This window comes from Bemisia tabaci, chromosome 2, assembly GCF_918797505.1.
Source record: "Bemisia tabaci chromosome 2, PGI_BMITA_v3".
NCBI classification, from domain to species: Eukaryota; Metazoa; Arthropoda; class Insecta; order Hemiptera; family Aleyrodidae; genus Bemisia; species Bemisia tabaci.
The window spans coordinates 70,875,717-70,903,580 of record NC_092794.1 but is presented as its reverse complement, the minus strand read 5'-3'; the positions used below and the strand labels follow the sequence as shown (position 1 = coordinate 70,903,580).

Genomic DNA, 27,864 nt, shown 5'->3' with positions numbered 1-27,864 from the left:
ATTCACATCCATGAAAATATCCCCGAAGGAGTTTGATAGGTGCATTTTGTGGTGTCATTTGCGCTGAAAAGAACCCCCCAGGGAGCCTAGCAATTTTCAAAAAAAAATGCCCTGTCATTTCCCTGATTTCCCTAACGAAAACGGCAAAAAACTGGGAAAAAATTTAAAATTCCCTGACAGACGGAAAAAAATATTTCCCTGATTAAAAGGGAAAATTTTCCTAATTTTTCAACACAGTTGAACTGATTAGATGTAGGAAAGAACTTTTTTCATGTTTTAGGGATGTAATGTAATAGATAGAGCAAAACATGTGACGCCTAAACTTGCGCGAGATACTTTTGCCCCCTTTTTAAAAATGTAAAAGACAGTAGCAGAAATTCTGGTAGAAATTTCCGCAGGAATAAAATTCGCGAAACATTTTCCGGAAAATCCGTATTTTTTGATTTCCCTGACGTTTCCCTGACACTAAATTCGCTTGCAAAATCAAATTCCCTGACATGTCGAATTTTGGCAGGTTCTCTGACGTTTTCCCTGCTTTCCCTGCTTTCCTTGACATTTTCCTGGTTTCCCCGGTCGCTAGACACCCCGACTGAAGGAGTTTGATAGGCGCATTTAGTGGTGTTGTTAGCGCTGAAAAGAACCCTCTCTCCCGCCCGCCAATTTTGAAAAGTTTTTGATTGCAGTTTTTCTCCCCTCCCCCCCCCTTCAATTTTAATTTTTACCCTGAACCATGACTTCTTCCTTCCGCAATATGTTCTCACCGATTCTCATACCCCCCCCCCCCTCTCATTACTGCATAAGTAAACAATAGTGCTTCAACTTTCCATTAAATGCGATACGAGGAGGGCATACTTTGGCGTTAGAAAAATGGAGAGGCAGTTGCAGAGAAAAGGAGACGGGAAAATATTCAGCCCACTCACAATGGCAACAAGTCTGCGGGGCTCAATTTTGAAAATCCGGACCACGAATGACTCAGGATGAAATTTGATTTGAACGGTTGCCAAACAGCCGGTCAACGAACGCAGCGGCCAGGGTGCTGAGTTCAAGCCCCGGCCAGACATTGTTTTCGGCCTGGAGACAGCGGGCATTAGTTGCCTGAATTATGACGCGCTTTTGTGACGCACAGTCGACACAAATTGTGCCATTTCCTGGCCAGGCCGCGCAGGATCTCCCATTGAGATTTTTTTTTTCGAAAAACTGAAAGTTGCTCTCCGGAGATAAAACGTCGGGGAAAACCCCGAACAAATTAGGGAACATTCTCAAAAATACGAAATAGTTAGGACCCACCTATCCTTTCTTGAACATTTTTTAAGATCTGAAGATATCTATCGGTACAGCAGGTTGAACATTAGCTTTAAACCGGAGAAAATTATTCATGGCAAAATTACGTTTACAAAAATGTGAGTAAAACCGTTATGATGTAGAATATTTCACCGTATTCGTCCATTATCAAGGAAATGCGGTGGAAGAGTTGTTGACTGCGATTAGACTATACACTCTGATCACTTAATCAACTACTCGTCACCCTCCGGGCAAAGTATCGCATGCGCCATGCGACGTTTCAAAGTTTCTGCCGCTATTTTATTTTCTATACAAGTAAATTGTTGTTTGAATCTGTTAGAAAATTTCACTGAATTTTTTCGGCAGCACGAAAAAAAAAAATCACTGAAATTTTCAAACAGATGTAACCAACAATTTATTTGTAAAGAAATAAAATGACGGCGGAAATTTTTAAACGTCGAATGGCGCTTGTGATACTTTGGCCGGAGGGTGACGCGATGTGCATCTCATCCCAAAAGGGAAATGATAATGAAGAAAAAGGTTATTGGCTATGTCGATAAAAATGAAATTTTCAAAGTTTCGTAAAAGTTTCTGCTTGGAAAATACTTGTTTCATGACGGTGTTACACTGGAAAAGCCCCTTTTCAAGAAACTGGAGTGCTTAAGATATAACCTCTCTAAAATATATTTGTCCTTGTTCTTTGGACCACTGTATGATGCACGGTTCAGAACACACGCGCAACAGCGCAATAAACGTCGACTTTAAAAGAAATCTGCGTCGAGTAATCAGTGGCGTGGCGTGCTTTGCGTTGTATCGATTGTTATGTCATTTAAACCTATGGAAAAGGATCGATAATCAGGGTGTTCGCAGCGAACACCTTGGTAATCGATTCTTTACCATAGGTTTAAATGGCAGAACAGCGATATATCGCAAAGCACGCCACGCCACTGCGAGTAGTCCATCCTATAGTGGCCGAAGTCACTTGGAGAGGGCGCACGTTTTGTTTTGAGCTGGTGGTTTTGTAAACTTTGTAAGTCGCGGGAATGCAGCGTTGCCAATTTGGCAGGGCAGCTCCGATTTCTTAGTCCGCCGCGCTAAGGAAAAACGCGATATGAACATACGGATGTTGTCAAATTTCCCCCTGTGCTATTTTTGAGAAAATTCATGAATTTCCTTTGAAATTTTGAGACACAGACTAAATGGAGATGTTGCATGTGTGAGGGATTTGCGATTTGACGATTTAATCTCATGTAAAAGTTCGCGAGAAACACGATGGCGCCACTGGTTTTCTCTGAAATCAATTCCCAAGCTCAAAAAAAGCTCTCAAGTTGAGGCCCAAAAGAAGGGGATATCTCACGCTATCCTGAGAGTCCACCTCTACACCAAGATAAACTCTCCACGCAAAGATAGGGAGCAAATACATTGACAGGGCTGCCCCTTTATTTGGAGACACTAAGATTGAAATCACGGCAACCCTGTCAATGTATTTACTCCCTATCTTTGCATGGAGAGTTTGTCTTGATGTAGAGGTGGACTCTCAGGATAGCGTGGGATATCCCCTCCATTTGAGAGTTTTTTTTTTTGAGCTTGGGAGTTGATTTCAGAGAAAACCAGTGGCACCATCGTGTTTCTCGCGAGCTTTTACATGAGAATCAATAGTCAAGTCGCAAATCCCTCACACATGCAACACCTCCATCGCGGATAAGATTCCCTGGAAAAAATTAGGGGGAAAATGCAAGAATTTCCCTGAAAATTCGCGTTTCATCAAAGGGAATTTGGCAACGCCTGAAGGCTCATACGGCGTTATTCCTCAGCCCGGGAGCATTGGCAACTGTGCAAAATAAAGCGTGGAGACGATTTCAGCTCCAGAAATAAAGTCATAGTCTCGATAACCGAGCTCGGCTGCTAAACGAACCGAGTAAGTTACTGGAATGTTGAACGGTTTACAAGCAGGTGAACTCCAAATCTCAGTTTATCAGCTTGAAAGAAGGGATGCAGGATTGAGAAGCGGCCACCCTAAAATTGGTGCCAAAGGCCGAAAACTGCTTCACGAAAAAAGTCAGCTTGAAGTTCTATTTATACATGCATGAGCCACTTTCACAACGCTCTTCGGCGCTCTGTGACGCCTGAAAGCCACAGTGCCCTGCCCATTACCATCCCTTCAAAGGGTTGGCTCTCATTTCATTTTAAAACCCCATCCTTTCACACGACGTCCACCTCGTCTCCCCAAATTTTTTGGCAGTCCTCCTTCCGTCATCCTGTTTACATGACCGTACCGAACAAACTGTTTGATCATGACGTCGAATGCGATGTCATTTTCGACTCCCCTGATCCGACGCACTATACCGTAACGGATCCGATCTCCTCTAGAAATCCATCTTTGTTGCTTTTGATGTATCCCTTATCCATTTCTTCATCTGCCGACCTTCACGTTTATAAGTTTAAAAGTTCGATTCTCCGGACTGAGGAACTTCGGTCAGTATGGAACATGCTCAATTTGAACCAAACACTGGGCTGATTGTTGACATTGAAAGACAAAGCGATGGACAAAGAAAGCATTGGGAGCATGGAGCAATCATATTGGAAAATTGGGGTGGTTCTCGTAGACTAAAGGAGAAAACGATGGACTAACTATCGCTATAACTAATAACTAAGTATACAAGGTCTCTCGTGAGTTGCCGTTAGAGGGTCTATTACTTATCTGCTTTGTCTATTGCAACCACTCACTTCCACCGATAAGATCCCTCCATATCTCTTTTGTATTCTCTGTCTATAGCTTTGTCTATCAATTTCAAAAATCGGCCCGTCCGTACTCTCCTCTAATACTGCCGTGCTAAGGAAGAACGCCGTATGAACATTCGAGACTTGCCAAATTTCCCTCAATAAAATGTTCATTTTTTAGGAAAGTTATGAATATTTTTCCTTGAAATTTTCAGGATCTTTAGGTGAAATTGCGAGCAAAATCATCTGAAAAATTGGAAAGAAAATATTCATAAGTTTCGTGTTTTATCAAGGGAAATTTGGCAACGCCTGGAGGTTCATACGGCGTTTTTCCTCAGCACGGCAGTATCGGTACTCTAACGCACATTCGATAAACGACAGAAAATGCTCGCATTTCTCCGATGCGAATTTTTCCATGGTGAAACCGGCACCGCAGAAGATGAAGTAACAGCAATCGGATACTCGTTCCTGCGAGGAAGAAGGGGGGGTGGCACGACAACTCAAGATCGGCGCTCACAGTGAAAGTTGTTCGGGCCCCGAATAGGAACCCGAAGACGCAGTCGCCCCCCCCCCCTCTCCGGCGGACGCGGGAACTTTCACTCGCCGATCGGAACCGAACGTAACCGCCAGCATCATCGTCATCGCGGTATTGCGGCGGGGATCGACAAAACGGCCCGGACCAGAACAACAACAACAACAACGGCGAAAACAGCGCGAACGCAACATGATGACCGACAAGGCATCGACTTCTGTTTCGTAACGGACAGGTCCTGGGCCCGGGTCGACCGAGGCGGAGCCCTGTTCGTGCGGAGAGATCGGAAGGAAGGAAACAGCCGGGACTGCGTTGGAATGTCGTACTGCCGTCCTAAGGAAAAACGCCGTATGTGCCTTCAGACATTGCCAAATTTCCGTTAGTAAAACACAAATTTTCGGGGAAATTTTTAAACGTTTTTCTCCCAATTTTTCAGATATTATCGTTTGCAATTTCACATGAAGTTCCTGAAAATTTCAAAGGAAAAATATTCTTAAATTTTCTCAAAAATGAACACTTCATTGAAGGGAATCTGGCAACTCTCGAATGTTCATACAGCGTTCTTCCTTAGCACGGCAGTATTTTGGTCAACTATTTGTCGCTTCTGTCGCACAAATTAGTAACGTAATACTAACAACCTGGGATACTTTTCGAGAGTGGGATACTGTTCTCCCAATTTTTGGGGTAATTTTGTTCGCACTTTTACCTAATTTTTTTGGAAATTTCTCAGAAAAATTTTCATGCTTTTCCGCGAAAATGAACATTTTATCGAAGGAAGTTTGGCAACTTTCGAATGTTCATGCGGCGTTTTCCCTGAGCACACGGCAGCGTAGATGTGCTCGGCGGTTCCAGGCGGCGAAGGGGAAACATCCTAAGTTCATCGAGGTGATTCCATTTGCGGGTCCACAAAATTGACGTAGTTGGCGGCATTTGACTGAATGGAGAATTTTTAAGTGACGGAAATTTGATGAATTTCGTGCTTAAGTGGAAACTACTGAGTAAAAAGAGCACGAGGATACCATTGGATCCTAAACTGAACGAGTATAGGAGAGGAAATGGAAAAGTAATCTAATCTGCTAAAATACACGTGTTTAAAATAATGGGAAATGTCGCCAGATGACGTCCCGAGCGGTGCATACATTTTCTAAATTTTAAATATATTTGAGAAGGGAGAATTTGTAAGTTTCGGATAAGTGGTATCTGATGATACGGAACAGAAAACGGAGCCAGCAGAACCGCGACGCAAAACCGGCCATAGTCTAGGTGAGCCTAGCGATAGCTAGCGTACGCGCACAAATCGCCTTCAAAATAACGGATATGCAAGATCACGACGTCCGTGTTCGAATAGTTATCGCTCCGAGTTCCGCGGGATGATTCCCGAGAGATGCCCGGGGTTCACTCGTTAGTTGATTTCAAACTGCTTCACGGAAAAGTGTGCTTGGTAATTCCTAGCGAACCCTAGGATCTCGGATTAATGAGAAGCTTGAAGAAGAAGAACAAATTAGAAACTGTAATTTATTGAAGACGAAGAGGTACTCCGCCGATGATAAAGCTCATATGTTTCGGCCTTTCAAACCAGATAAAGAGGAGGAAATTCTAGTGCCTTGAGTTATGCTCCAAGGCTGTACTGCCGTGCCAAGGAAAAACGCCGTATGAATCTTCAAGCGTTGCTAAATTTCCTTAGATAAAACCAGAATCCCTTGGTAAACTTATGAATATTTGTCTCTAAATTTTTCAGATAAGTTTGCTCGCAATTTCACCTAGAGTTCCTGAAAATTTCAAGGAAAAATATTCATAACTTTCCTCAAAATTGAACACTTTATCGAAGGAAATTTGGCAACTCTCGAATGTTCATACGGCGTTTTTCCTTAGCACGGCAGTGCAGGTTACACGACCACGAAAAAAAAAAGATTTTTCCTCTCTCCCGTTGAAACAATGATACATATTAAAAAATATTAAAACCATGAATAACAATGAGCCTCTGCAACAATCCTAATGTATGGAAAGCGAACTTGCGAGGTGATGTTATCGATCTCAAGGACCATAGTTCCGCAGAGAATTTAACCAACGCGTCACGGTCAAATTTTCAGCGTTTTCCCTTTCGATGAATCACTTCCGCATAGTTTATCTTCAATTCCATAACCGCTTCGCTCAGTGGTGACACCCAGTCGGAAAATTCACGTGATCAAAAAACTTAAAAGAGTTGCAAGCAAGAATCGCGCTGATTTTCATCAGCGAGGAACTTTAAAAATCCCTTACACCCCTGTTTCTGTCTTGGTATTTGAGCAAGTTAATGAAGACGAGACTCAACTCGATGAAGCTTTTTTTTGGTTTTGAAGGAGGATGATTTTAATTTTAAGTCCCGTACTCAGTCGGTAGAAACCGAAAGTTAGTCGATGATCACAGTAATTTTTGCACTCAATACAGAGTTGCCACAGAATTTTGAAAATGAAATTCCCTGATTCCCCTAAAAAATTTTGGTGGAATTCCCTGACGATTGAGGATAAGCCGGATGGCTAAAAAGACATAATTATAAAGAATTTTCAGACAAAATTTGTCGTCTGATACGTCAAACCCATTCTAGAAAGCAATTAAAGGTGCCTTGACAATTTTTCCAGACATTTTCGTCATTTTTCCCGACATTTCCCGGTTTGCCCTGACTTTCTAAAATTCCCTGAAGGTTCCCAGGTTTCCCGGCATTCCCTAACTGTGGGCTGTGGGAACCCTGTTAATACTTATTTGACTTTAGAAAACATAGCCGTTTTGTTTGTACGATGTTTCGGGCGCAAGGATGAACAAGGCTGGCAACAGCAGAGCTCTAATCGCTTGGAGATTGCGCTTGGGTCATTGCTCTTGCCACGTCTGGCTCGGTTTTATTTCTTTATTTTATTTAATTCCTTCCATTAAGTTTTGTTTTGCCGCCTGCTCTCGTATCGTAAATTTCCTGATGCGAACTTTCCCCGCCAAGCCTCCGCGTCATGTTGACGTTTCTTCCACGCAAACTAATCTCCGTCGCACAATCAACTGAGGAGGATAAAAAATCGGATATCCTCCACACGAAGAAGAAAACCAGTAAGCAAAAGAAATTCGATTTCACAAGACTCAAAATTCCGATTGCTGTATACGACAACAAAACCTCTCATGATTAAACTACGTTTCATCTCTGGGCATCCGAATGTATACCAGTGAAAAAAAAGTACGTAGCGATCAGCTCTACTGCCGTGCTAAGGAAGAACGCCGTATGAACATTCGAGAGTTGCCAAATTTTCTTCGATAAAATGTTTACTTTTAGGGAAAGCTATGAATATTTTTCCTTGAAATTGTCAGGAACTTTCGGCGAAATTACAAACAAAATTATCTAAGAAATTGCCAGAAAAATATTCAAAACTTTACCTGAAAATTAGTGCTTTACTAGAGGAAATTTGGCAATGCCTGAAAGTTCATACGGCGTTCTTCCTTAGTACGGCAGTATACACAACTAGTTTCCTCTCTTCCCTTTTTAGCTACCTCTGCAAGCTTAACGTTAATAAAACTTAAGAAATCAGTCAACTTTCAGCAACTTTTTTTTTTACTTGGAAGTTGCAAAAAAAATGTAGGCAGGTCATGCCAACGGTGTAAAACGTTAATTTCACCGTTGAAAAATCGTAATTCAGAACATTTCTAAACATTCCAACATTTTCAGAACATTTCCAAACCCCGTGGGCAAATGCTGCGCTCCGTTAATATTTGTGAGAAAACTTCAGTTATTTTAAATTGCCGCGCCAGTTTTTCCTGCTGAATTTTCAGAACTATTCGCGAAATTGGCAAGGTTGCTACGAGGTAACATTTGCAGATGCATTCTCGAGAAAAAACCAACTTAAAATTCAGTAGATTAGTCAAACAAGGAAGCACCGACCATTACCGCGATGTTCAGTTCGGTGCGCCACTTGGCAGAAGGCCAAGGTTGCCTTAAACGTTCCGAATTCATTGGTTTTGCTGTCGTTTGCTGGTGAGATGGCCAACGTGTGACAAGACTGCCCTCTCTCTCTCTGGTACAGGAGAATTGAGAATAACGAGGAGTAATTTACTTCCGGGACTTTTTATAGAAAAAAGATACATCGATAACTAAATTCGAAAAATTTGTCCCTTCATTGCAACATTTAAAACATCGGATGATGGATTTTTTATAGATATATTTAAAAAAAAATTAATGAATCAAAAACCTACCGAAGATGAGAATTGAAAGAACTTGATCAATAGCTATAAATAAGAGAGGAATACATTGAAAACTTTAAATAAGCTGACTGTCACATTTCTTTTGAACAGGTACATCATGAGCGGAGATTTGCGACGTCGCAATCTGATATTCACATTTTATTAGTTAATATCAGTTATGTAGATATAAATGATAATGTAGAAAAAATGTTTATCGTTAGCATTTCGATAAACCTAAGCCTTTTCTCAGTTCATAGATGACGGAAAGCTCTTCCAACTTCAAAACAACGCGAAGAACAATGGATGAATATGCGAGGTTGGGTTCGAACCCAACATGCAACTATATTAACTCTGCGGTGGGCCGGGTTGCATACGCTCGGTTTTACGGGCGACTTGAGATATACTCACGGCCTGCGCGCGCTTGCGGCTTGCCATGTACGGCTTCCGCGATAGGGTAGAGGTGCGATCAGTGTTTTCCTTGAGCAAAATAACTCCACGTCGTGTCCAAACTAAACTCCGTTTATTCTTTCACGGTTCTGCGCTCACTATCAGTGCATTATTCAAAAAATCCGAGTTCGTCTCTCGGAAAGTATCCCAGTTTGTTAGTATTACGTCACTAATTTGTGCGACAGAAGCGAAAAATAGTCCACCAAAATACTGCCGTGCTAAGGAAGAACGACGTATGAACATTCGAGAGTTGCCAAATTTCCTTCAATATAATGTGTATTTTTGAGAAAATTTAAGAATATTTTTCCTTTAAATTTTCAGGAACTTATGGTGAACTTGCAAACGATAATATCTGAAAAATTACAAGAAATAGATTCATAAGTTTACCAGGAAATTCGTGTTTCACAATTGGAAATTTGGCAACGCCTGAAGGTTCATACGGCGTTTTTCCTTAGCACGGTAGAATAGACGTCACGCTCGAGGGAAGCATTAATTGGACTACATTTTGCAATTTGGAACTATAAATTCTAGCCCGGTTTAAAAACAACGTATGTACCATTAGTTTCCCTATACACATAAGTGTTTTGCCGGAAGAGCCAGAATTTATAGGTCCAAATTACAAAATGCAGTCCAATTGCATCCGCACCTTATCGTGAAAGCCGTGCGCGGATCTCAGATTTGGCCCGCTAAATCGAGGGTATGCAACCCGGCCCACCGCAGAGTTAAAATAGTTGCATGTTGGGTTCAAACCCAACTTAGTATATCCTTCTATTGTTTTACGCTCCGCGCATTATTAAAATACCCAGTTCATACTTCAAAAAGGCATCTCAATTGGTTATATCGCGTGATTTTGTTTGCAATGCTTTTTCTCGGTTAACTGAGGTACCTAGATGAAGTAGTACAGGATATTTTCAGATGATTCCATTTCCAACGGGGGTAGGTAATGGAAACTGGCGAAATGAATTTGAAGCGGAAAATCGTGTTATTTCAATTAATTTTTTGATGGAGAAAAAGAGCAGAATAATATTTATCCCGCTTCACTTGGATAAGAGGGCCTGAAATATTGGTTCCCCACTGGAAAAAAGTAAAGAGAGAAAAAACTTGACCAACTTTACTTGCTTACACAATTTCTTACCACTAGGTAGATCATATCATCAAAAAATACACGACGAAATCTGCCTGTATTCGTGCTCTGTATGATTTGCACTTTCTCCGAAAACAGAAAAACTACCTCCTGAGCAAGGGCGGGAAGGCAGGGAGGGCCCAACTCATCTACTGGCGCATTTACAGAGAGAGACAGGGCAGTCGTAGAAAACCACCATCATTCGCAAGCAAAGAAAAAAAAAGAAAAAAATAATTAATGACGCAAAAAAATCGGCACGGGCACCTAAACGGGAATTAATCTTAAATTCTATCAGATTTTTATGCGGAAAAAGTACGAGAACCGGACCGGAGCGGGTGCGGGGGGCTGAAGGGGGGGGGGGGGGGGGCTGGAGTGAGTGAAACAGAAAGGCCCGGAAGAGGAACAGCATCGCAAGTCGAGGACGTTCACTTGACCTTCCTGCACCTCGCTTGGCCAGCACCAGCCTCCTTCTCCTCACCTGACTCATGATTGCACCTCCTGATTGTGAGCTGATTATTGCCCACCAAGAATCAGCCGGGCCGCAGCAACTGCGCGACTGTAGCGCTCTCTTCCGTGGAGACACTCAACTATCGGTGTGTCTACCAACCGCCAGGTCACGCCACTCTACGGCGCGGCCCTCCGCTTATGGAGTTTGCTCATTCTATTTCGCTGGATGCGCGGGTAGAGAATTCCCTACGCCGCATTCGACGCATATACAACGAAAGAGACAAAGCTGTCTGAAATGGGCCCTATCAACTTAAGCATTTAAATAAAAAGATCTTCGTTTTTTAGTTTTATCATAACAAGAAAAAAAAATATGGCCTAAAAAAAAAAAAAAAAACTTTGCAGAAACCACCAGCGAATTACAGACTACCATTTTTTTGTTTTAAAGTAAAAGGGTACTACATGGTTTGTAACTCCAACTACTACTTTTGTTTTCACTTTGTTGTAGCCTAAACATTATTCGCAACCCCTTGACTCAAATGTAACTTGCTTTAAAGGCATTTATTGGTCGTGGATGGGCCGTAAAGGCCTACTTCATAGAAACTTCTGAAAACTAAGTAAAAATAACGCCAAAACAGAGGCAGCCTTCAACCCTGTAACTCATACTTTGCCACAGTTTAATTTATTGGGCCAAGTTATGAAACGCAAAGAGAGGTCTTACTTTGATGCGGAAGGAACCTCCTGGCAGGTAACGCTGAGCTAGTGGATGGAGCATTTTCAGGATTCTCTGGCGGAGCTTCAGTTTTTTTCTTCACCTGAAATCAAGAAAATGTAGAACTGATCAATTGCAGCTCTTCCTCATGTACCTCTGTTTGCAGATGAAACATATTATGATTTATCCCCTTTGCGTCCAATCAGGTGTTTGAATTCTGGAGATTCTTCTGTCTACATTTAGGGTTTAGCTATGTTAGTGTCATGTAAAATTTGGTTCCCATTTAATTCAAGCATATCCCTCATACGTAATAGAGACTTAGAGCATACTAAGCTTCAATTAATCCCTGATCTTCATGTCAAGTAGAGAGGTATTCCAGTTCAATGTTAGCCCAAATCATCGAAGCTATTTCAGTGAAACTTCAGAATCTGATGATATACAAGAAAAAAAGAAAATGTCTTTTCTCACAGAAAATTCAGTCTTGTTCATATACCTAGCCAAATTTGCTAATTATATGAGGATCGCCATGTGATACAGCTGGACTGTCATGCAAAGAAACTGTTTAACTGCTATCACACCTACATTCCAAATGTACATACTGAGGGAGTGCGCAATTGCGCAAACTGCACTGTCAGCATTGGGAAACTGACGACTGTCCATTTGCCCTATGAGTGTCAAGCAGAATGCAAGTGTGACAAAGGCATTTTAAAGAATAAACTGTGCTTCAAACAACTGAGACGAAATGAAAGCCCGAGAACTTTGTCTGACTGATGAAAACATACCAGCACAAGCGTAAAATCAAACATTGCATGGTCTGAGGAAACTTACACCTTAGGTATATATTTTGAGACATTCTAGGGACAAAACAGATTTTACTTACAGGCGGTGGCCTTATCATGACCCCTGAGGTTGAAGGTAAAAATCTTGACATATTATCCAAAGCGGGAGCTCTCGGGTTTGGCAGCCGCACATTTCGCGAATATAGAGCTGTAAGCGCATTGAATTTCGGCGAAGTGAAATCTGTTTTATCCTCTTCATTTTTCCTTCCCGACATTTCACGTAAACATTAAAACTATTAAACCACAAATGAAAGCACTACGAATTCACGCTACTTCCAGTATCACAATAACAATAACATAACCTCCAAATTTGGCTCACCGGCTCCGATGTGTGTTGAGGAGGCTACTGGCGCGATTTTCAAAACGACGCGTCGTGAAGCGATGACGCAATAGGGTCTTCAAGTCAAAATATTTCTTCCAATCCTTTCGTGTCCTTTCGTTCTCTCTGCTTTGTGGATTACTTTTTCATGGCTTCATTTTTTTTTACGTTCAAATTTGTTCTAATTTTTTCTTTTCTTTGTTTCAGGCGGTGTGATCAAAATATCGTTCATGAGGTGGCTCAAGTTCCAGAAATACCGTGATATTTCCAGGTATGCACCAGTGCAAAATTCTGCTGTTTTTTCGGTCGATAGGAAAAAGACTGAAGGGCGTAAGACAACATTTTGAGAATCGGGACGGGGGGATTTGAGATTCTCCATGAGAGAGGACACGGTGAAAAAAGTGCGAGATAGCCATGAAGCTACTTGAAGATAGAGTCCCTTTATACCCAGAGTTACGACAACTCACTTTTGGTTGGGCCAGGATTGGGCTGAAAGTGGCCTAAAAAAAAATCCAATTCTGATTGGTTCTCGCTCATGGAGGCCGAAACTAGTGCACCAAGATGGCGGTACCTCGAATGTGAACAAGAATAATGAAAATATTACCTAATTGTGGTTTATCAAGAGTAAATTGTTATTTCCATAGGTCCAAAATGAAAATAGATTAAGAAATTATTCACAAACCAATCTCATTTTCTTTTTAATTGATCACTTTGTTGATGTTGTTGTTTTTGTGTGACAGACATCGCAGGATTCCTGATCCTTATCCCTCAATATCGTTCGTTAGGGTGCACTCGTTTCGGCTTCCATGGCCAGCCAAGGACGGCTGCCAGTCAGCTGATAATCGAGTTGTCGTAACTCTGGGTATAAAGGGACTCTACTTGAAGATTGTGGGAAGAAAAAAAAAAAAAAGCTTGACGCTTTTATTTGGACGTCATTTCGCTAAACGGGAGTAGAGACGGGCGGGAAATATGGGGTGTGCTCTAGAAAGCTGCATAAGGAACAATGTAAAAGTGGGCGTGCTTAAATGCTTTAAGTCTACTTGATTTTTTATAGTGATACTATTTTGTGAAAATAACCAGAATTATGGTAGTACTTACTAGAACTTGGGTGATATTTACCATAATAAAGTAAACACTACCATAGAGTCTGGTGTATATTACTATACTCGTATTACTGTGTCAGAGTATGATAAAATCTACCATATTTTTTTTTCGGTGTTTCCCACTTGCCGCCGGTTCCGTTTGGTAGAAACACGTCCACTTGTGCTTGTTTCTTAATTTTAGTTCAAGTATACGTTGAGTTAAACTAGAAACTTTAAAAGAAATGGTTGATAATGAGAGGAGATAATAGTTTATTCTCTGAGCATTCTATCTTTATTAGCTCCCCTCCTCGGCTTCATTTCAATCTTCAACCTTGCAAAAAAAATTCCTTTCGTGCCGCAAACACTCAGATCCGACTGCGCATCCAAGTATTACCTACTTCCGACAGCGCGCAAATAACCCGACACGTAATCGTCTTCGACTTGATTTTGAAAAAATGAAAAGAACTGGGCTCGTCATTTCTTCTAGGTCGCATCCTTGATAGTAATTGGCACTCGGAGATAAAACTGAGGTATATCGTCTCTCGTAGATTGTTTATTTTTATTGAAAATTGGACGCATTTCTGCCAAACGGAACTATGTGCATCATTACGTGAGCCCTGTTATGCATATATTTTTATGGGTCCTGGGGCTCATGTCTTAATGCATATAGTTCCGTTTGACAGAAATACGTCCGATTGATACTCTCAAGATGCATGATTTTTCACTCTATCTCCTCCCCCTCCGCTTTGCCGATCAAACATAGCAACTCAATCAAACAGAGCGTCCATGTTGTCAGATCTTCATGACAAATCCCTATATTCTGCATACTTCTATGGAAAAAAACCGGGGATGATGGAAGTATTGCCACCTCGCAAAAATGTTTGAGTGCTCGAAGTCGAGTAATTTTGGACTTGTTGATAAGCGCAGAAGGTCTCAAAAATAAAGCTCATTGCTGCAAAATCTGTCATCAGAAATGATAATTTATTGCCAGTTGTGTTGCACTCCCAACATCCGCGGGTGATACCTTTTGACAGGGTAACACTGAAATAATATATGGTATATTTTACCATACTCTGACACAGAGATCCGAGTATGGTAGTAAACACTAGACTTTATGGTAGCATTTACCATATTATCGTTGGAATTGACCGAGTTCTAGTGAGTACTACTATAATTCTAGTTGTCTTCACTAAATAAGATCACTGTATAAACAACCAAGGTGACTTATAGTAGATATTACCATACTTTTTTTTCAGTGAATGATTCTTGATACTTTTTTATAGATCGTATTCAATAAATCAAACAGGTGAGATTGTATCGATATAGATTGGTTCAACATGTGAACATGGTCTCAAAAGTCAACTGAGTAATCTGAGAGAACGTGTCTTAGGTAATTGATTTTTTGTTCTTTCGAGTACCAAATATCAATCAAAAGTGAAATTTTTCGGAATATTTTCATTTTCAGCTTTTCCAATTTAAATCCAAAAATTTTTGTTTTATGGTACGTACTATTGTTTTGAACCAAACGATACATCGAACTACTATCGAAAATGATCCATTGGTATCAATTCAAATTCATCCCAGCAAATAAAATAACAAAGTAAGCAAATTTCCTGCACCTCCGCAAGGAAATTGTGATCGGAAAAACTGCACAAAAAATACACCGACATTTTTATTTGAGCTTTGGCAGCAGCGCTTCAATCTCGCACCGTTTTATTTGTTTTAACGTCTATTTTGAGTGCATTGAAAGCATGCAGTCAGCACGCTTGGCTTTCCGGATTACGTAGCAGAGCGTTAAAATTGCAGTTAGTGGACATTATTGTTAATTAACGCTGCACTTTTCCAATTCGGGTGTGATTCAAATTATCCCCCTCTCCCTCTCCATCTGCCTCCCCAGCCGGTTTTATGTTTATGGGTCAAGTTCAAGCAGAAAGCCTAATTCCTGGCTTGCATTGATGCCATACTCGATTTTGTCGATCGTTTGAGATGTTTGCTGATTGTTATAAAAGTTGAGAGCTTCAGTATCTTCGATATACCGTAGTTTTTAGCAATTACCTATGATGTGTTCAGAGAAAAACAAAATGTCAGGCTTTCGACTGAATTAAAAGATAATCATAGAAAAAAAATCAGTTTCCAATTTTTATTGAGCTTTGATGTGACGATATCCATGATTTGGCTTTCGTAGGCGAAAATCCCCTTCTTTCTGCTATGCGTAAACAGTTTTGAATTTTCTTCCTAGCTGGAAAATCCTTGAGACTGAAACTGCAGTCATGGCATGATCAGTATGAACAACGAGAAAAATAATAATTACGGCTCAATTAACAACACGTATAACATTTTGCAGATGCGATCCACTTTTTAATTGAGGTTGTCTTCAATGAAATTTTCTTCAAGTAAGTGAGGATATTTATTATTACCCTACAACTACATAGAGTAGTGTTGCCCTTATATAATAATACACCAGACAGATGTTACTTACTGTTTCATTGGTTACTGATTTTTCGGGGAAAGAAGGATCGAAGGGGAAAAATTACGAAAGAATGACGTATTCTGCGGGGAAATTTTCCAGTCACGGAGTCTAGACCCTTAGACACCCCACCACCAGTGGCGTGGCGTGCTTTCTGCGATATATCGATTGTTATGCCATTTAAACCTATGGAGAAGGATCGATAAACAGGGTGTCCGCAGCGAACACCTTAATAATCGATTCTTTACCATAGGTTTAAATGGCATAACAATCGATATATCGCATAAAGCACGCCACGCCACTGACCCCACCACCACCCTCGCTGCGGCACTGTAGACTACAACAGCAGGATGAACATTACCTGTCTGCGAAAATTGAAATCCAATGACTACTGTTTACTATGCAAAATCACGTGTCCGTTGCCAACGATGAGCTCATCGATTTTATATCCGTTTGTTTTCAGAACTTTACGAAAAGTTAGAGTGTGACGCTGGCATTCTTGAAGCCAGGCCCCCCGGGGTCAAACTCTGCGATGCCCTTTGCGATTGAAGATGACCTCCTGTGGTGTGCTGACAATGATGAGAAAATGGTCGACCTCTCCGTTTGTCTGGTGAGTCATCACTGTCTCATGCGTGGATTAATTAGTTAATTAGTTACTAGCTTCCTATCCATTCATGATACATATCCCTTCCTCACTCGCGTAAAGCTCCTTTCTTTTGATACTAAAATGAATTTTCTGACGAATTCATGGAATCAAATATTGATTATTTTTTTTTTATTATTTTTAATGGTGGAGCGATTTTTATCACATGCTCTTAAGAATGCAGAATAGAAGCTACCAAGGAGAATTTTCCATATCTAGCCGATAAATACTCAATCTACCTGTAAAGAGCTAAGGCTTCTTTCTTTTTTTCAATTTCAATTACAGATAGGTTTCACATCAGGAAAGTCTGTCTCAAATTTTGCAAGGCCTTTTTCTCGTGATCCGGAAAAAACCATTCATCTTTTTCACCTCTGATCATACAAGCTTCAGACAATCGGATAATGTTTACCTTTCTCTCAGTTTTCCTCTATTCTGCATTTTTCTTGCACGAGCGTGAGAATAAACCGAAAATATTTTAACTCTCTAATTTTTAAGCTTCGATGCAAGCTGAAATATTTTAGAAGTCCCAAATATTTTAGTACACCAGGATGCCCACGACTGCGATCATGCTTTGTGCGGAAAGTAAGGATGAAGTATCGTAAATCGTATCGAATGAAATTGAAGGAGTTTTACGTTGTGTACTGCAAATCGCATCGCATTAAGTTGAAGGCGTTTTGACGGTGCACAAAAAGCGTTTGACAGAAAGTAATGTGGTTTAATTCTACAACAATCCATACGGGTTTTCGTCCTTTTTATAAATTTGTTAAATGCATTTTGCAATGAGAGTTACTTTTAAGTGGTACAATAATCAATAAAAATCTTTTATAACATTTATTTGGCCACGTATTATTTTATCAGAAGATTCCGTTGCTCTAATAAAATTTGTTGTATTGTATGATCTACTGAATCTTTACCTGTAAAATTTGTAAATATAAATTTTCTTTCTTTTTTTCTTCAAATTTTGATACAATGAAAGGTAAGCTGCTTTTTCAAATTTCCCCGTCTACACATCTATATTTATAAAATCAAGCGTTGTATAAATGTGCTTACATTTTCAATTTGTTATCTCTTCCAAATTCTGTTTTTCTCCGATGCAAAAATTCACCGTTCAACCAGTCTCATTCAGTATGTTCTTAACTATAATTTGCATTTTCTCAGATTCTCCTCCCATTTTTAATTATTTAAAAGTTACGGGGCAGTAGCTACATCGAAACTATTATACATTATCTTTCCAATACCTTAAAATTGGAATGATTGCTTTACAGTATTCCAATTCCTTCCCTGAGGTATTTGACTTCATTCTGAGAACAATTTAAGTTTTTTGTACGTTCGACAATGTCACACATAGTAAAAAACTGTGGCAGACGAGGATGTTAATACGGCGATAGCCAACCACCGTCCAGTGGAAGCAGTGTGTCTTCTTCTTACACCTCATTGAATGGTGATTGGCTATCGGAAAATAATATATCAAATAATATAAGACTCAATGATTATAATAATAGAAAATAACACGATAACAATAGAGTACCTACGTAAGTCTCATACATCGCCATTTTTATTTTAACTAGCTCGTGCTATTCAAAAGTATATTTCGGTTCTATAATACAGTCAAACCTCTCTCAGACGGAAAATCTGTAAGATAAATACTTTAAAAGTAAAAAAAAAAAGGAAGAAAAATTGATTATATATTTGTAGAGCAGTGACCATGCAACCATGCAATATACTCGGTAGGCCTACAATGCTTTCATTATCCAAAGCAGATAAAAGAGGTTGGAATGGAAGAAAAATGTATCTCCATAAAAACTTAATTTAAACATAATGGTTAGTAATAGTTTAGTACAAAGCAGGAATTGGTAAGTCTCTACTTGTGCATTGTACAACAGGGGTGGATCCGTGTTTTTCCTTTTTGTATAAAAGGTCGACAAAAAAAGATACGAGCTCCCTATTGAATGATGAAACAGACGACCGATCCTTTACCCCTACACAGATAAACATTAATTTAATATTAATTTAAGGTATACATCTATTAAAAAATAAATGAGAAAAAGTTTTAATTTTATTGTTTGCTATACTGCGAATTTTCATTTCATTCTTCATAACTGCGGTGGATACATATTACCAGGACTAGACTTTGGCCAGAGTTTATAATTTATATACCTACGATTATTCTTTTTCTTTATTTATTTTTTAGTAGGATCTTGATGAAAATGAAAGTAGACGTAAAATGAACGCACGGCGAGGCTCTCCTAGAGAAAAATGGTGTTTATTATTTCACGACCATTATTATTGAAATGGCTTTTAAAAGCCTAAAAGCCCTCCTCTTAAAATAACTGGAGATCAATAAATCATGATGAGAGTTTTTTTGCTCTTTTGTTCGTGTCCTCCAAGATGGTTGCAAAATTTCAAACACGCCCAAAGCCGTAGATGACGTTTTGTAGTGTAATAATTTCAAACTTTAGTAGACTTTACTCCTACAGGGAATGATCGATGAAATGAAAATTTAAAGAAAAATAGCACGTTATCATGACGTCATCGATATGGGCTCTACAAATTGGCCCGTCAAAAACTTTCGTTTGATGGAGAGAAAATTAACAGTAAAATGCATTATTTGATTTTCCTCTCAAGCCAAAGGCCGATCCTGATACAACAATGCCAACGGCAGATGAGGATGGGCAAGATGAAATCGAAACTTATAACGACGCACTCGCCGCAATAAATCAACTCGGGTGCTTTTCGGCCACTAAAAACTGTCCCCAATTGATGGAGCTTATGGAAGAAGCGAGACAGGCAGTTCTGGCCGAGTTCTGGCCCTATCAAAAATCCATTAACTTTCTAGTAAGTAAATGCGAAATAAAAACTGACCGCCTTTGACGCGTTGCCCTAGTCCAAGTCTTTTGGGCGGAATTGCCGATAATGTTAAGTTCACGCTTGAGAAGTAGAATATTAACCATCCCCAATGAGCATTTCTTTTGGAATGATAGATTACTTTGTGTTTTGATTGACGATTTCTCGTTGGCGCAGATCCAATGAATTACAAGAAATCTCAATTGAAATTACTTCAGCACCTTGTAATGTATTCAAAAGTAACTAAACAATTGGTGAAGAAAAAATTATGAGCATCATGTGACTGAAAACAAAACCTTGAAACAAACCAGTTGTGCTTTCATGTCAGAGTTTTTCACCTTTGGTTATTATCAGTAGACGACGGAAGACTGAGACATGCGCACATTTTTCGGCTGCTTTTTTCCCCCACGACTGGCCGCACAATTCAGTAAACATTAAAAAATTGCGACGCTTTTTCAAAATTCCGAATTCGAGGGAAAACCATGTTTAATAAGCATGGCACAAGGCACATCTACCGGTTCTTTCTTCATTTTTCTCTCCTTCTTCTCCTTCCGGGTTTTCCCGTTTACTTCAATAGAAAACCCGTCTACTGAACGCATCTTTTTTATCATTACAGTTTTCGTCTTAGAGGGGTGTTTGCTGTTGGTGGAATTCCCGGCATTAGACTACAATGCAAAACGTTAATATGATGAGCTTTCGGCTTGCGAGTAAATAGCGGCCTCTTAAATTGCACAAGCTGCTGCATGATGTCCTTCATTCAGCCATCTAAATGACAACTAAAACAATTATAAATGCTTTTAAGATTAACACAGTAGTCAATGGTTGAACGGTGGAATGATTGCATGCACTAAAAACACCTATGTGGGAGAATTTTGTCTTCCAGAAAAGTCGCACAAACAGGTCTAAATTCTAGGTTTTGGATTTCGAGAAACAAAGAGCATGCATGTAACGGATAGAATCTAGGTGAATTGATTTTTTCAAGTTAATTGATTTACTATAGGTTCTTATTTTAATCTTCTTCACTCTCGGCCAATGTACAGCTTAGTTGTCATTAATTTGCAAAAAAATTAAGTTTCGATCAAAATTTCAAGATGCCTTTGAAAAAAATCTACTTGGTTGAATCTTACTATAATAAATACATGGCACTCTGTGAACTTCTTTGAAAAAAATTGAAAGGTTTATGCTGAAATATTGTAAAGCATTCTTGTTCAGTCTGGGTTGATTTCTTTGTTCCTCTTTTAAGGAAAAAATGTTACAAAGTATACGTTGTTTCTAAAAATTGGAAATGATTCAATGGTGCTGATCAATGAAATCAATGAAGCTGATGATTCTTAAAACTGGTCAGCTATTAGTTGAACACAACTGTTTACAAGCAAAATCCCAAAATCGACTTTCATGTTTCATTTTTAGGACCCTTGGAATTTAAAAAAAAAAAAAAAAAAAAAAAAAAAAAAAAAAAATCATGAAAATTATTCATGATCTTTCTGAGCCTTAAGATAGAAGAGTGCACTCAATATTTAAAGAAATGCTAATTTAAATTATTATCGTTTCGAGGAAAACAATTTTAAATATTTTGCCCTCGCGCAGGAAAGGTTTGCACGACTGCACGTAATGCATTGAAAATAAACTTTCTAGCTGGAGAACAATTACCTCAAGATAAGTTTTACTATAGGCAGTATGAACCAGAAAAAATTAATCTAACCTGTTTTCATGGTAATTTTGAAAAGCCTTAGTATTGTCGAGTGATTCTCATTTGTTTCTGTTCTTAATTTTCCAGGAAAATGGAGGGAACCTGGGCGAGCTATCCAGCACGGACCTCTCTGGCCTTGTTCCTGAGCTGGAAGAGGACCCAGTTGAAGAGGATATCTTCAAACAACTAGAACTTGATAATTTTTTCGATTTTAGTAATGATGTTAAAGTAAGTTCACAATGTGTCAGACAAGGAAAGAAAGTAGAATAATATTTTTGGATTCCTGCCGTCAAATTTCTTTGCATATTCAATACTGAAAATCAAATTGACCGGCCCGAAACGATAATACAAACTCAACTTAAAATAGGACTGACGCCGCAAAATAAAACATAAAATAAAAATCGGGACGTTTCGCAGTTCTCACACCTGTATTTTCAACCGGAAATACAAAAAGACAAATTAACAAGAACACAAACTTATTCTGAACCTCACCGCTGTATTGTCAAACGTCCCATTTTTTTTTTATTCTATGTTTTATTTTGCTGTCTTAGTCCCATTTTTAGTTGATTTTGTAAATTAAATACTATGGGAGGTATTTCAGCTCCATATTGACGCACAGTGGACCAAGTCAATAGGAGAGGTCAGACAAAATTTGGAAATTTTAATCGCTCATAACTCCGTCCATACAGACTTTGAGGTTCTTAAAGGGGTTTTATTCGTTTCCTCGTAAAATTTGCTTAAAAAAAGCACCTCTGAAAATATAAAAAGTGATGAAATAAACATCAAAATTTGCAATTTTAGTCAAAAATTATATGTCCGATCGCTTTAATTTACTCGATCCACTGTGCGGCGGTGGAACACCCAAACCACGTATCTTGTTTGCGGTGTTTCAAAATCTCCGCGCCTCTTTATTGTTTTTGATAGAAGGTGAATCAACATGATTCTATTAAGCTTTCGCAGTATTTTCTTCGCATACAGAAGGAAAGTCACGAAAGTTTTAAAGAATCAATTGTTGCGTAATATTTCATTACGATAATAGAGTGTGGCAAGAGGTCTGCAACGTTGCAAATCAAGATACGTGGTTTTGGAGTTTCGCCATCGATATTTTGACCATTTGAAGAAATCAGGAAGACGACGCTAAATAAATGGACTAAATTTTCCAATCAGAAACTACAATTTCTGGCTTATTTTAGAAACAACATACGTGCTATTAGTTTCGATGGAAGATAGGTGTTTTATGCATGAGTCAGATGTTGCAGTTTCTAAAAGCATTAATGCAGTCCAAATAGAATGAGTGAATCAAGAAATACATTCCAAGTGACGAAAAACATTGAGAGTTTGAGGGATAAAAGTTTCTTCCTCGAAGGGAATAGTTTTGTCTTCCGAGAAAAAAGTTTTTTCTTCGGAGAGAATAGTTGTCCCCCCGAGAGAGTAGTTTTCTCTCTTGAAAAAATACTTTTTTTTGTCGAGGGAATGGTTTTCTCTCCCGAGAGAATAGCACAGCTTCAACTCGTCATGACTGCATTCTCATTCGTTTCAAGTTATGGCATCAGCGCTGATACTTTCGGGGTACATTTCGTATGTACACTTTATTTTACCTAACAAGGAGTTTGGTGCTTACCAATCACCTAAATCCGATAATTTAAGGATGTCGTTTGAATCTTTAAAATTTAAATGTCGCCTGTCAAAATAGAAGACTGTCGAATTTAAATATTGCTTTTGTCACAAGTCGTGTGTTTTGACCTTTTGCAGGAAGAAAATAACAACAGTGTCGTTAGCTCAAACAACAAAAATCAAGTTTCAGCCTACCTGCAAGAGCTGCAACGAAATTCCGTATCAAGTCGAAAGTTTAACATAGCAGCAGCAAATCCACTATTAGCAGGTACGTATGTCGAATCGTGAGCCGGAGGAAACATGGAAACCAGAATATATATTAGGAAAGTCTGAAGTAGAAAATTGAAGGAGTTCATCTCTTTCCTTTTCCTATTTTGCGAAAATTTGAGGAAATCACATATAAATGAGATTTCATTAATTTGTCAAGCACTGCAAAGCGCTCGGCTAAAGTATTAACTTATGAGGAGTTTTGTTTCTATACTCTAGGAGTAGATTATAGAATATACTATATTCTATTCTCCTCATGTGCAACCAGTCAGGCCAAAGAAAGACCACTGAAAACTCCAATGAATGCTCAATGAAAGTTGCTCGCGATCATCAGAGACCGCCGCAAGAGGTAGATGAAACGCACACGCGTATGTATTGTTGCCTATCAAGCCACTTGAAGGAAATTTAAACTCTCTGACCTAAACAAAATCGAATGAGTTTCAATGCAAAAAACTGGTCTTAACAATTCTTGATTTACATTATGTGCTGAAGATTGAATGTACCGTAATGCTAACTGCTACAGATTATACATTTTTATTATTCCCAGAAATGGCACAGGTTAAAGTGAATCAAATAATATTCAATGTCAGATGTGGACTTTGTACATTAAAATACCAACTCTTGTGTAAGTTAGGTTCCTCAAATGTCTCATAATTAACTGGTATCCTTCTTTCCTCTGTATAAGTTTCAAATACAGTAGGATAATTAGTTTTTGAAATATTATAAACAAATATGTTTATCTGATTGCAAGACGAAATTTCTCAGTAGGTATACCTTTAAATACCGTTAGACATAATGTGCTAATGGACATTGATAATGCAAAATCAAAGACAGCAGTGGCGAAGTGCCAATGATCGATTATCGATATTTCTCCATTTGAAGCTGTGGTAAAGAATCGATTGTTACGGTGTTCCTTGCGAACACCCCATTTATCGATCTTTTTCCATATGTTTAAATGGCCGATGAATCGATACATTACAAAGCACGCCACACCACTGAAAAACAGTTCACTCTGTTGCATCACGATTATTCCCACTCAAAAGCAACATGATGACATGAGGCGAATTTTCGCGTGTGGATTTGGTCGACTTTTTTAACTAGATCGGCAGGGTTGCGAACCAAAGGAGAAAAACACTCTACTGAAGTCAAGAACAAAAGTCAGTTGCTTGATGAATTTTGGCCAACGTTAGCATCCACCTACTTTTGGAACCACCTCAGGAAGTGGGTCGGGAATTTTTGATGTGGTCATCATTGCTGTCAGAGTGATAATCAAATGCTGTAGGCGCACCACATCCACAGCAATTATCGTTTGGTTGTAGTGGAGATTAGCAGTAGGTCAGAAAACTCGACCGCATTCAGTCGTGAAAATTCGCCTATTGAAAGAGCAAATTATGGAATAAGATGACCCTCTTCAAAACAATGTGACAAATTCGTCGATTGATCGAGTCATATCTGAACACGAATTGGAGCGTTGTTCAATGATATTGATTATGGGTCATATAATTGGACGCATTTCTGTCAAACGGAACTATATGCATTATGACGTGAGCCCTGTTATGTAAATATTCTTATGGGGCTCAGGGCTCATGTCATAATGCACATAGTTCCGTTTGGCAGAAATACGTTCAATTGAGGAATCAAAGGAGTGCATTGTAACTTCAAAAATATATTTCATAGATTTGTTTGCTTATTCTCTTTGAAAAATAACGACTCAAAACAATGTCTATAGTTGGAATGTTTCATATTATCCTACTGAAAGTAGGTCAACTATCAAAGACACATTTTTAGAAGATAAATCCAGAATGGACCACTAGACAAGGTGCGCATTTCAGCCCTCTCATTCATGATTCTTCATCAAAATTTCATGTAAAATACGGTGCGCACAACGAAAATCACCGATATTAACTCCTTACGAAGATATTTAATGAGTCTTGATGCGTGAATTCAGACCACCCGCTCGTAAAAACTCAATGCTCTACGTGATTTACATCGCGCGCTGAACGTTATCATGACAGTATCTGCGATATAAAAATCTGGCAACCTCAATCCTGACGCTTCGGCTCAGCTATAGCAGATTGCTTATGGTTTGAACAGCACATGGTGGGAAATGAACATTGCTCGATCGACAAGCTTGCTGAAACCGTTGTAGTGCGCGATTTGACTCACGTAGAGGTTTGAGTTTCTTATGAGCCGGCAGTTCAAATTCTCCCTAATCAATGTGAAATAAAAACGTTATTATCTTCGTTAGGAGTTTGTTTCAGTAATATTCGTTTCACGAATCGTGTTTTACGTGAAATTCTGGTTAAGAATCATGTATCAGAATGCTCAAATTCGTACCTTGTCTAGTGATCCATTTGGACTTCTAGGAAATGGTGAAAAGCAACTTTCTTTTGATGAAAAGATACTCCATTATTCGGGTTTCTGCAGTAACGTGCCGAAATTTCATTTAATTGAAAAATATTTTTAGATACAAAATGAACAACCTCTTAAATGTGCCTCTCGTGCTTATTTACAGAAAAATTATCCTCACCTCCGACGGTTGGAAGTAGTAGTAGTAGTAGTAGTAACAATAATGAATCATCAACATTCCCTGTCCCTAATCGAGCCATCAAAACTGAACCAGGACTCAGATCAGGTACGTACATTTTCTGTAATTCTATAATCGTAAGCCCTATTTCAGATGAAACCACATATCAAAAGTTTACCGGAATCGGCTGTCCGCTAAGGCTACCATCTTCAAAAATGGGGACGGGGGCCGAAACTTGCCCCCGGTAACCGGTTTCTCGATCATATCTCAAAGACAATCAATCCTGCGGAAAAATTTCATGGATCTTTTACCAAGAGAACAACATTTCCTATTAGAAACACTGTACATTTATTAATTTGTGACTTCCAGTTTGTGAGATATGGATTATCTCCATTCTGTACCATACGGTTTTCGTTTGCGTTTGCGTTTTACGGCGACCAGCGACCGCACTGTGTTTGGCGCAATGCGTGAAGTATTCATCCACTCTTGTAGGCGCTATGCGATTCGCACCGACCGGCGACCGCACTGTTTTTGGCGCAATGCGTGAAGTATTCATGTAGTCTTGTAGGCGCTGTGCGATTCGCACCGAGACCGGCGACCGCACTAGACGCTATTAGTGCAACGTCACAGAAAAGCGATATTTATCGATTTTTTCGCATTGGTAGCATTGAAAGAGGTTATGCCAATGTTATTGTTTGGATCCAATTCGATATAATGGAGAATCCCTATGATGACGTCGCCACTAATAGCGTCCCTACGTTTCGCGCAATGCGTGAAGTATTCCGGCAGTCTTGTAGAAGCTAATATGCGTTTTGCGTCGACCGGGAGCCGCACTTTTTGGCAAGATTAGAAACTATGATCCAGCATTAGATTTGAAAGAAACTGTAGTGACAGAAGAGAGATACATTTGAAGAATGGCTGGATAAAATTGATGAAACGGTTCATGTAGAATGCAGACAAAATATTTGAATAAAGATAAATAATAATATTGAACATTAAATGAAAATAAGAAGCAGAAGCTAATGCGAGTAAATTTTCTCCCTTGAAAAAGAGACTTATATCGGAGGAACATTTTGACGCAAAGAGACAGAGTTTATTTTGCCATTAAAAATTTGCACGTAAAAGTTTGAACAGGAAATGAGGGCAGATTTGCGCAAACAAGTAAATAAGTCCTCACCTAAGAATGTAAAACCACATTTCTTAAAAAAATTGACAATATTGAGGAGGATTAGGCTAAAAATAGGTACAGACACGAGTTGAAAATAGTTCTGATCTGGTTCCTCACGCAGCAACGCACTATTCAGAATGCACTGATAAGTTTCATCATGGATTTCATTCTGATTTGCGGAAAACTGAAACGGATAATGTAAATTTGAATGAAGAATTAGAGATGGGTTTAACGTACCTATACCTGTAGCAATTATCAGTTTTCATTGGAAGAATTGCCTACAGCCAGCATAAATACTTCAGAGAAGACATTGAAGTCAAATTTACTTGAAATATTCGGCAAATGCATCTTAATAACAAAGACTAGATTAAATCTAATGGAAAGAAAAGTTTTCGCGAGAAAGCTGGTATGCAAAATAGTGCGATAAACGAGGAGATAAGCGACTGAAGATCGTGCGTATGACAGAGTCAACAATCAAAGAGGAAATCATTTGGCACTGACGAAAAACTTCCGAAACCCCTAACTATATTTTTAAGTGATATGATCGCGAACGAAAAAAATGTGATGGAAGCTCATGGAGGAGAAAATCGCAAGTAATTTCACACAATATAATTGCAGCGATGAGACCCAGACCATATATATCTCAAATACAGCTAGGTCTATGTTTATATGGACGTATTTATGCTAAAAGGAACTATGTTACACGCAATCCCTATGCTTATCGTTTCTTTTAGCATAAATGTGTCCTTTTAAGATAATTAAAGATTTCGTGGGAAAAGCGCGATTTCAAGCAAAATTTGACTTTCCCAGCCGCGGAGAACTACTGCAATATCTCATCAACAGTAAGTCAATAATTAATCAATACATATAGTATATTTCTAATAGGAAGTGTTGTGCTCTTACCATAAGGTACATGACATTTTTCCGTAGGATTGGTTGTTTTTTAGATA

General features: G+C 39.1%; 2 protein-coding genes across 3 annotated transcripts in view; one reads left to right on the top strand and one right to left on the bottom strand.

Annotated features, from left to right (window-relative positions):
* Lsm11 (U6 snRNA-associated Sm-like protein LSm11) overlaps positions 1 to 12,603 on the bottom strand; it is a 49,767-nt gene extending 37,164 nt beyond the window's left edge. The window contains exons 1-2 of the mRNA XM_019058354.2: positions 12,335 to 12,603; positions 11,464 to 11,557 (exon numbers count right to left, since the gene is read on the bottom strand). Coding sequence (XP_018913899.1) covers positions 11,464 to 11,557; positions 12,335 to 12,508 — 268 coding nt within the window. The 5' untranslated portion in view covers positions 12,509 to 12,603. The remainder of the gene's footprint in view (positions 1 to 11,463; positions 11,558 to 12,334) is intronic.
* The window catches only part of Eip74EF (Ecdysone-induced protein E74), a 307,203-nt gene that overhangs the window by 62,712 nt on the left and 216,627 nt on the right, over positions 1 to 27,864 (top strand). Inside the window, exons 2-7 of one of the 2 annotated variants that reach the window (XM_019058352.2) lie at positions 12,820 to 12,883; positions 16,625 to 16,771; positions 19,430 to 19,639; positions 21,426 to 21,566; positions 23,091 to 23,220; positions 25,735 to 25,854. In XM_019058352.2, coding sequence (XP_018913897.2) covers positions 16,694 to 16,771; positions 19,430 to 19,639; positions 21,426 to 21,566; positions 23,091 to 23,220; positions 25,735 to 25,854 — 679 coding nt within the window. In that variant the 5' untranslated portion in view covers positions 12,820 to 12,883; positions 16,625 to 16,693. The remainder of the gene's footprint in view (positions 1 to 12,819; positions 12,884 to 16,624; positions 16,772 to 19,429; positions 19,640 to 21,425; positions 21,567 to 23,090; positions 23,221 to 25,734; positions 25,855 to 27,864) is intronic. The other variant, XM_019058353.2, reaches the window with a different exon arrangement.